At 48.6% G+C, this 10,576-nt stretch overlaps 1 protein-coding gene across 1 annotated transcript; it reads right to left on the reverse strand.

Annotated features, from left to right (window-relative positions):
- Window positions 1-746: 746 nt before the first annotated feature.
- On the reverse strand, window positions 747-2,741 carry LOC133901714 (F-box protein At1g47056-like). The gene has a single exon (XM_062343168.1). The coding sequence runs from the start codon at window positions 2,633-2,635 to the stop codon at window positions 1,061-1,063; it is 1,575 nt and encodes a 524-aa protein (XP_062199152.1). The 5' UTR covers window positions 2,636-2,741; the 3' UTR covers window positions 747-1,060.
- Window positions 2,742-10,576: the final 7,835 nt, after the last annotated feature.

Consider the following 10,576-nt stretch of genomic DNA (forward strand, 5'->3'; position numbering starts at 1 on the left):
GAATAAAATATAATCAGTTTAATCCACCAGTGATGTCTTTGTAGTTTGTATTGAAAAAAGAATCCAATAAATTTAGTTAGCACGTAACAGAGAGGTAAGAGATGTTGATATTCCACATCATTAAGGAATACTTCTTAGAGAAGAGGATGCTACCAAAATCTATAACAAATGCATGCACATACATGCCCGCTTGAGTATTTGCACATTAAGTTTGTACATATTACTCTAATTTGTCCATGTTCGTAACTTACATACTTCAATTTTATGCCACTGATCAAATAATACTAAAAATAGACATTCTCCTAGCATCCAGCTCCATATCATATATCATGATCACATGAACATTTTATCATCCCTTTTAGATTGAAGATAGAAGAATTAATGTCCACCCTACTCTGTTAACATCCCAAACAAGAATGGATGCACCACATCCTCTCCACAGAGACTACAAGCCTATAATACTGTATAAAGAATAACAAGAGTCAATCATACCACTTTATCCGAGCTTAGTTTTTCCATAATAAGTTCGCAAATGGATAGAAAAGAGGCATCTATGTGACTTTCAAACAAAAACAAAAGACAAGCAACACAAAAGTATATTCACCCAAATGTATTTCTTGATCTCAATTTATTTGCTATGTATGTGTACTTGATATCTAAGTATAAAGTATAATAGTTTTTCTGTCCATGTATTTTATATCACAAATATTTTCTCACTTGCAGATACGGATACTAATAGCCAAACAAAATCAGAACTTGGAGCCTTTGACCATATGATATTGTTTCCACATCATATTTTTCAGTTCAAACAATTGTTTCCAAGGAGATTACAGCATGCAATTGCATGAATCATTGCTACTAGGACGAGAATCAAATGATAAGTATCCTCCAACCGAACTGCCTGGCAATATGAACTAAAATTCCTAACAGAAATCAGGAAAAACAGCATGGTACCAACCAGAAAGACAAACACCGATACAACAATCAACATCACCAAGTAATCGAACATACAAACGTAAAAGAATCAAAGTGCTGAAAGAGCAACCATGGCACCCAATGCTCATGACTCGCGAGCTGTATAGCAGGCTCCCTGTGTCCGCCTCCGGAACATGGAAACAGACAAGCTCCTCGTCATCAAAGCACCCATCCGTGCTTTCCATCTTGATGACCTGCCACTGCTCCCGCTCGAAAGGTCTGGTCCTCCAATCCGATCGTCCAAATCCTCTGGCAGCACATCACTCCCAGCATTGTCCAGCGCACCACTCTCATCCACACTCCTAGCATCCTGCAACTCGCCAGCACCACCTGGCGTGTCAAAATTCACAGCAAGGGCTCCATGTCTGCTAGCCCGGAGCCGCTCAGCACACTCGGACGTCACCCCACGACATTTCTTCACCTTAACCTTGACAAGGCGTGGACAGCCTCCGGCAAGCTTATCCATCCCCACGTCAGACACAGGACAAGCCTTGATGCACAGCTTACGCAAAGCAGCACATTTGGCTGCAACACATGAGATCTCAGCGTCTCCAAATGTATCCGCCCCGCACAGTGCAAGCCTCTCAAGGGTGGGACAGTTGGCTGCAATCAATTCGAGACTGGATTTTGTTAAATTCACACCAATGAGGACCAATTCCTGCAAGCTGGCACATTTCTGTGCCACTGCCGCGAGCCCACGGTCACCAATCCTGTTCGCCTTTGATCCATCTACATGCAGCTTACGAAGGCGCGGCGATTTGGCAGCTTGCGCAGCTAACCCAACATCTGTGACCTCCGGCACCTTGGCAAGGTACAATATCTCGAGCCCAAATAAAGCAGCTACACCACGGTCGCTGACCTGCAGCTTCTCGAGGTGGAGTTCGGCCAGCAGGGCCTCCCTTGGGACAGCCTGGAGCACCGGGTCCCAGTCGCCGGAGCATCGGATAATCTTGAGGGTTTTGAGGTTGGGAGACTGGGTAATCAAACAGGAGAAGCACTGCCCGTTGTAGAGCTCCTTGAGCGATAGAGACTGGAGGCGAGGTCCGGAGACGGCGATGGGCTCCGAGTCGGCGAGGCCGCGGAGGCGCTTGATGGAGAGCTCCTCAAGTTGGAGGCAGGACCGCAGGACGGCCTCGATGCCCTTGGCCCCGAAGGCGCAAGAGCCGACGGAGAGCTTGCGGAGGTTTATGGCTGCGGCGGCTAGCGCGGCGACCCCGTTGTCAGTGACGGCGCGCAGTGAGCGGAGCTTGAGGCGTCGGAGTCCCGGGCCGAGGCGGTCGGCGACGAGAGCGAGGGCCGGGTCCCCAACGCTCTCGGCGCGGCGGTCGCACTTGAGCGCGAGCTTGGATACGGCGGGGAAGCGCTCGAGTAGGCGGGGCGCGGCGGCGAGGAGCGGCGCCCGCGCGTCGAGCGCGAGGCGGAGGCGGGAGGCGGCCTCGACGGCGAGCCAGCGGCGGCAGACGAGGGAGGAGCGCTTGCGGTCGCCAGAGCCGAGGAAGCCGAAGATGAGGGCGAGGAGCTCCTCGGGGAGGTCTTCGGTGTGGTCCTCCGCAGCCTCCCCCACGTCGGCGATTGAAGTAAGGAGATGCGGCGGCGAAACGAGGATGGGAGGCGGTGGCGGAGGCTTGCGGCGGCGGGGGACGGAGGGGCACTGGCCCATGACGGGGGGCGGCGGGGGCGGATCTGCCGAGGAACGGGGGTTGGAGGAGGAGGCTGCGCAGCGGACGCGAGGCAGCGGATTCAATCCGGTTAAATGCTGCCGTCCGTAGGCGATTTTTCTTCCTCTTATTCTTCTGATTATTTTTATTCCGTGGTTTGTGTTGGTGGTGGCGTGCAATTTGGGTGTACAATGACATTAGGGTTTCATAGTTATTATACTTGAACAAGCTTTCTTTCTGTAATTAATAATTAATTATTATTCCTTGGGTTGATGCATGGTTTTTACTGAAAAGAATAAAATCACAATCTTATTCTTACTTTGTTTATGACTCTTTCCTCATAATATAATGCAGCCTAATATAATAAGGGTGTAATCGAATCGGATACGGATAGATATTATTTTTTATCATGTATCCAAAACTTAACTACAATAGAGGTCCAACAAGTACTCCATAAAAAGAGTTATGTTAGTGCGAAATCGGAGAATTTACGAGTGTCCAATATGCGGAATGAAGCTTTTATTAATTATTTGAATATATTACTAACTTCAAATGAAAAAGTATCAACTATAAACTGTAGATCTATAATTTTTCATATAAATATTATCTCCATCACACTTTGTATGAAAAAGTTATAAGCTCTAGAAGGTAGTCTCAGATAGTTAACGGATAGTCTTCGGATATATCCGATTTTATTCTCGGATATCCGATATCTTGACGGATAGTCTTCGGATATATCCGATTTTATTCTCGGATATCCGATATCCGATAGATACCTACCCCTCTATATCTGAATCCGATATCAGATACAACTATCTGAGATCTGATCTGATATCTGAGATACAATTAGCATCTAAAATAGTTTGGGGGATCGAGCAGGCCGAAAAGTTGACACATTTTCACCTCTATTACATAGGTACAAATCTAGATCAATTACGGGTGCATGTTGCCCATCTCAAATCTTCAGCGATGAAAACTTAGTGGTATAATATGTCAAGGAATTATTACTATGTGTAACCTAGCTAACACACGCAGTCGACCCACCTAATTAAATAATTTGGTTCTTTTTCATTTCTGCATGATGCAAATTTAAATTATCATTAGCATGTTATTAGACATCATTTATATATATATATATCATTACTAATTCTATTTCATTATTTTAATTCAGCGATGAACTTTTCAGGTGTCTCTAGGTATTTGAATGGTATTGAACAGCTGACCGGGATTAACTCTCCCTCATGAAAAGAGCAAATTCTGATTGTCTTTGGAGTGATGGATCTTGATTATGCTTTACGAGACACAACTTCTATTGAGCCTGCTCTTGATGCCTCGGATCTCGCTGAGAAAAGAAGATCTATGAGCAACTAAAGAAAAGTGGGCTTGCTCTAATTGCATATCCCTTATGATTAAAAAAAGTGGGATCAGTGGAGCAATTTCTGACTCTGAGTGTATTAAGATATATTTAGACTTAGTAGAGGAGTAGTTCAAAGGCTTCTCAAAAAGTTTATGGCAACAAACTTATCATAAAAATGCTGACAACCAAGTATGATGGGACTAGTGGTGTGAGAGAACATGTCATGATGATTTACAACCTGGCTGCTAAGCTTAAGGGCATGAAGATGGAGATCTCTAAGGGTTTTCTAGTCCACTTTATAATGATCTCACGTCCTTCTAAGTTTGGACCTTTCAAGATTAACTATAACACTCAAAAAGAGAAGTAGACTATGAGTGATCTCATTGCCATGTGTGTTCAAGAGGAGGAAATGTTTAAAGCTGAAAGGATCGATTACACACACCACGTTAGCTCAAACCTAGAGAAAAGAAATTTTTTGGGAGAATTTAAGGCTAAGAAAATGTTGCACTATACACCAAAGCTTGATAAGGAGTCCAAACCACCTGCATCAACTAATGCTATCATATGTCGCTTCTGTATGGGAAAGGGGCATATTCAGAAGTGACGTTGAGTAGTATAAAACTACCATATATGATTATTCTATACGTAAAAAGATCCCCTAAGATTTTCTATGTTCTTGGAGCATACGTTCGTACCTGGGAAAGAAATCTTTAAACGTATGAAAATTGCCTGCAGGTATTAGGGTATCTCATAAAAACAAAGTCTATCTCTAAGGTTAACATAATCGTACTCGAAAAAGAGTTCAAAGACTACACAGCAACCCCCATATATATAAAGCCAGGGGACTATGTGGAGGACAAGAAGCAACAAGTCAATTCAAGCCATAAGCTAGGCAGAAGCTTCAAGCACTCCATGAGCCCCAAGTCTTATGTAATTGCAATCTACATCAACATCTCGCAGAGACTATGTGCAAGGAGCCCTCAACTAGGTTTAGATCCCATCTAAACTAGCCAAGACCCCCCCTGTAATCTGTCATAAAGATCAATATAAGAACACATAACATAGAGTTATTATCCTTCGGGAGGCTTGAACCTGTATAAATCTTTGTTTTCCGACGTATGATTCGACTGGAAGGAGTATCCCCTACCTTATTCACTGATTCGTAAGATCGGCGGTTTACTAATCGTCGATAATGATTGTGCAGGCTTTAAGGAATGACTTGCTAAGAAGGGTAAGGATGAAATGTTCATAATTGAGGAATCCTTCTTTGCTAATTTTCCCTAATACTTGGTGAATTAATTATGCTGCCACCATGTGCATTACTAATCTACTATACTATATAAAACACGAGTTGGTTCCTGCATCACCTCTTCTCCTACTCTCCTCTTGTAACACCCTGTGTTTAGCATATTGTATAATTACAGAATTAGCTCCAAATTAAAACTTTTTGAGGATAATTAAGTAAGCTAGTACATGTACAGGGATGTGTATATATGCCAGTACATACACCTTCACACATGTTGGAGGTATGGAGTTGACTAGTTGTTCCAAAGTTTACCAGTGCAAATTCTAGCAAGATCACTGCATTAGGTTGACTGTCATGTATTATTGGATTTTATGATTCTTTGTGTGGAGGTTTGAAGTGAATGTCTCTCAACTCAAACCTACTCTTAGATTCTGGTCAGCTCAAAAATCAATTTCAGATTCAAATCCCCTTTAAACCAGATATCCAAAATGAATCAACTTCAATTTAATTGAAGTTGATCTTAATCCAAAGTCAGGATTCCAAATTCAAAAATTGCCAAATTGAATTCTTTCAAACTTCATGTTTGTTTCTCTCTTTCTTTTTCTCTTCTCTCTTTACTTCTCTAATTTTCCCCATGGGCCGGTTTCTTTTCCTTTCTTCTCCCTTAGCCCGCATTGGCCTCTCTTCTTTTCCTTGGCGCGGCCCATACCGTCTCCCAACCCATTCGACCGCCCCGCCCTTTCTATCCCCACGCCTGGGCCGTCTTTCAGCCCAGCCCGCTGCGCGTCTCGACCGCTGGCACGCCTGCGCACGAAGGCGTCCGCGCCCATGTACGCTTTCCTCTCAGCCGTTCGCCACGACGCGCGTCATCCAGCCGCCCGACCAAGCGCCTCCTCTCTCCTCTCTCCTTTCTCCCGCTGCCAGTGAGGACGCCGCTCATCGTCGTCCTTCACTTCCCTGAGCTACCGCTCTCTCTTCTCTCTCCCCCTCCCTCTCACAGCGCCACTCGCCCATGCCCTGCCGCGGAGACTTCTGCGCCCGCGCCCATACCGAAGCAGCGCGAAGCTGCCACGCCGCGCGCCTCGCTGCCCTCCACGCCGCTCACCGCCGTACTCACCGGGCCAGCACAATGCGTCGCGTGCTCGCGCCATTGCCGCTACCCCGCTCCCCTCCGGCTATAAATATGAGCCTCTGGCTCCCCTTTTTCACCCCCCCCACCGTACCTCATCCACACCGCCGCCCAAATCACCGCCACCTCCGTCTCAATCTACGCCACCGTCGTTCGCCGATTAGTCGACACCGCCGACGGGCTGTCAAGGAGTATCGGAGGTTGGACGCCGTTCCCATGCCGCCTCCCGTTCGTCAGAAACCGACGCAAGCTGTCCGCGAAGAGGAGTCCGCAAGCGTTGCCACCGCTCTTCGCAACTCGCCGCCGGCCGTCGTCTCGTCCCTGCCGTTCCGGTGAGCCCCTTGCCCCCTAGGATCCCCCTAGGCTAGTTAGTGGGAGTTTCCGAGCCCTTTAGAGGCTATTAGTCGCGCGCCGCCGAGCATTTTTTCTCCCACCGCAGCGTCTGGTCGTCGCCGGCGCGTGCCTGCGTCATATGTGTGTTCTCCGGCCATCGTGCCAAGGTCTTCGGGACCCAGAGCCCCATTTTCTTGCAGGAAGAACGCCTCCCCATGCAGGGGAGGTGCTGCCAAATTTTGCCGCGCCACCGCTTCCCCCTCCGGCACTGATCTGACACCGCCGCCGCCGCTCACCGTCGTCGCCGTGCTGTCAGTCGAGTTCGTCGTGCCGCGTAGTGCCCCGGCGTCTAGCTCTCGCGGTGAAACCCTAGCGGAGACTCGTCACCGGCGAGCTTCTCCGTGCCACGCCGTCGTAGCCCTCGCCGCCGACGCCAAATCCCCTCCCCTCCGTCGCACGCTGCGCGCGTGCGCCGTGGGCTGCCCTGCCGCGCACCCCCGCTTGACCCACCGGCCGGCCAGACCGGCCTGTACCACAAATGGACCATGCCCCCTTGGCCGACCTAGGTTCTAGAGGCCATAGGCCGCCGGCCCGATGACTCTGTAGGCCGCACTGTGCGGGCCCACTACTGTAGATCTGAGCCCGGCCTAGGCCCAGGCCCGGCCCATCCAGGCCCGGATGGAGCCCAAGTGGGCCCCACCTGGTCACTATTCATATGGGCCCCTTTCACTGTTCAGTGGGCCCCACCCATGAATAGTGTCTTTCCATGTTTTCTAGATTTAAATATTCTCAGAACCGTAACTTCTCCGTTCTGGCTCCGATTTCGGCGATTCTTTCGCCGAAACTCATCGAAAATCAAGATCTACTCATTGATCACCTCGTGGTGTTCGTTAGGACTTGTTTGGCTTTTCAATTGGTATTAATCGGTTCTTCTTTAGTTTAGCCGTGTTGATCGTAGTTGTGAATTACAGAGGAGCAAGAGCGGGAACAAGAACATTTGTTTTGCGAGATCTGTGCTGGGATTATTTGGGCTGAGGAGGATCCTGACTTTGACCAAAATCAAGAGGAGAACTCCGGAGAAGGCAAGTCCTATTTTCCTTGATCATATTGAACCTATGTTTTCCGATAATCTACATGCTCAACTAAAACTGAGAATACTACTGCATGTGCTAGGTATTACGCTTTTGCAATTGTTTGTAGTAGTTAATCCTATCAACACTTGCTATGCCATAACTAACTTCACCCAGAATACATATCACCCTACGATTACCTATTGTTATCTATATTAATGATGGAAGACGTCTTGATATCTAGCATGCTTAGGATTGAATACGTCTCCTCAGAGGCGTCGCTTTTAAACTGCATCTCCTCGGAGATGATAAATTATCATTATCCAATGACAAGTCATATACCATGAATCCTTGATGGATATGAATTTCGTAATGGATGTGAGATCCTTGTCGGTGTGTGGGATATGGTGGGTGGTGTGTAAAAATTAGTGAAAACTGTTTTGGGCGGGGGCAGGTAGAGTAGTCCTCTGTGGGAAGGGATGCTCTTGGGGGCATGTGGTATTGTGGGAATACTCGTGCTGGGAGATGCCTACCCCGGCCGCTTAAGGACCGAGTCATTGCGGCCCATCTAACCTGGCCACTACATACAACCATGCGTCCTGTATGGGCAGGACTTGACTTTCCTTTCACTGGACTGGGTCAGACATCATACCAGGAGGCTGAGAGCAACGAGCAGGCAAGTACTATCCTGTCCCGCATGCTTGGAGGTTTCTAGTACCGGCCAAGGCTTAAAAAGGGATGCTGGCCTTCGGAAGCATGCAGCTCTGGTACTTGGGCATGTCTCGTGGAAAAGCCCGGCAGGAAAGGTGTTATGGAGGGTCTCGGTATGATTCGCTCCCCTGCATGCAACAGTGGGAGGCTGAGCATATCGTGTGGGTAAAGTTGTACAATCTCTGCAGAGTGTAAAACTATTCGAATAGCCGTGTCCACGGTCATGGACATGCGAAAGCAGCAATCGCGTTGACTAGACTCAGGGTGCGTGTGTCTTGATGAGTGAGTGGGTGGACTAGATGTCCGTATGGTGATGTTTCCTGGCTCGATATCGTCAGAGGCTGTGTGGTACTAGGTGTGCACCAGATGTGATAAAAAGGGACTGAGGAGTGAGGTATAGCCCCTCCCAGGACCAAAAACCCCCAGATAAAACTTGTTACTGATTTTGAACTATTAAAACGGTTTTAAAGTTAATCATTGATGATACAACTGAATACCTGCATAAATTGCTTTACGCTAAAACTATTCCGTAAAGCCTTATCCTTGAAATACTTCATTATGCATCTATCAAACCCTTGAAAGCAGTATAGGGCTTGCTGAGTACCTTTTGTACTCACTCTTGTTGTCATTCAGATGAAGAAGATAATGCTGACTTTGACGGGGGCGAAGCCAGAGACGAAGATTAGTCTAAGTATCGTGTTCGCACCCTCGCTGCTTGTGGCTTGGGCCCTTTTCCGCTGTGCTTTTCATGAAGGCCGCTAGGCCATATTTGTAAGGGATAATATGGTTTGTAACTTAAAGTACACTGTACGCTAATGTATTGTACGAAGTTTGACTATGATACTACAACTGTTGTACTGTGCGTATCAGCTACGTAATCCAGGGACTGATACAGGAGGCACAGGAGATCCCAGCAACGCGGGTCTTACAGGAGTGGTATCAGAGCCACGCTTGGCTGTAGGACGTGACCTTAGGATAGTCTTGTCGTGTCGGTGTGCTTGTCAAAAACTATGTTATAAAACTTCCTTCTCCGATACTTTCTGGCTGTTTAGTTGGAGTTGTTGTTCTGGTTCTGATCTGCCCTTTTTCCTGGCAGATGGAGGACGAGGACTGGACGACAGTCCGTTGTGAGCAGGTGCCGTACTTCCCCAAGATGTTGTGGGAAGCCTGCATGCGCTTGGGGTACACCAAACGCCCCGAGTACGCTGGGCGCGAGTACGAGGAGTGTGGCTCCCAGATGTGTGAGGTGTACCTACAGGTGTTCGACTGCTCGAGAGACGTTAGTTTGCAGCCGTGGCGCATCCACACCGTAGGCGTCCGGTTCACTGACACCTACTAGTTGGCGGCCAGACAGGCCCTTCAGCACCTTTGTGGGATTCACGTGCGGGAGGTGACTCGCGGACCTATGAGGCACCTTCCAGCGAGTGCTGGTCAGTACGCCGCCTGGTGCACGCGTATGTCAGCGATGGAGGACTCCGGACGTGGAGACGTTGAGGACGACACCACTGCAGTAGTTACAGCCCAGTACGTCCACGCTCAGGAGCACCTGTACGACGACTACTACCAGCTGTTTGAGGGTGCCCGTCAGAGGGCAGTGGAGTCGGAGATACGTGAGCGAGCTCTCCGTATCTTGCTAGACAAGGCTAGAGTCCAGGCAGCCGCCGCAGAGGACACCGTGGTGAGGTACCGCGAGGGTTGGCAGAGAGCAGTGAGGGCCCACACCTGGGACCTCAATAGAGGGCACGCCATGAGTGGCTCCCGGACCAGGACTACCGCGAGGAAGAGTACCTACCGTCTACCGGTGAGTCAGACTCAGGACGTCTTCATCGCAGGTGTTCCCCTCTTACCGGCTCGCATAGCAGAGGCCATAGCAGATGGCCGGGTCGGACCCTTCCCAGTCCCAGCAGCCACTGGAGGTTTAGCGCCTGCGGAACCGATCCAGGACGGTGACATAGAGTTACCAGTCGACGGCTCCGAGGAGGAGGACCCCAACGAGCGTGAGCTCGTTGACGACGACAACGACTTCAACATAGACGGGGGCACCGGCCTCGACACCAGCCAGGACTTACTCGCCTACTGAGTCAGCCGTCGGCAGTA

This window comes from Phragmites australis, chromosome 20 (genome assembly GCF_958298935.1).
Source record: "Phragmites australis chromosome 20, lpPhrAust1.1, whole genome shotgun sequence".
NCBI classification, from domain to species: domain Eukaryota; kingdom Viridiplantae; phylum Streptophyta; class Magnoliopsida; order Poales; family Poaceae; genus Phragmites; species Phragmites australis.

What these genes read in the sequence shown, in the direction of transcription:
- LOC133901714 (XM_062343168.1), bottom strand. Translation starts at nt 2,635, where the DNA reads ATGGGCCAGTGCCCCTCCGTCCCCCGCCGCCGCAAGCCTCCGCCACCG.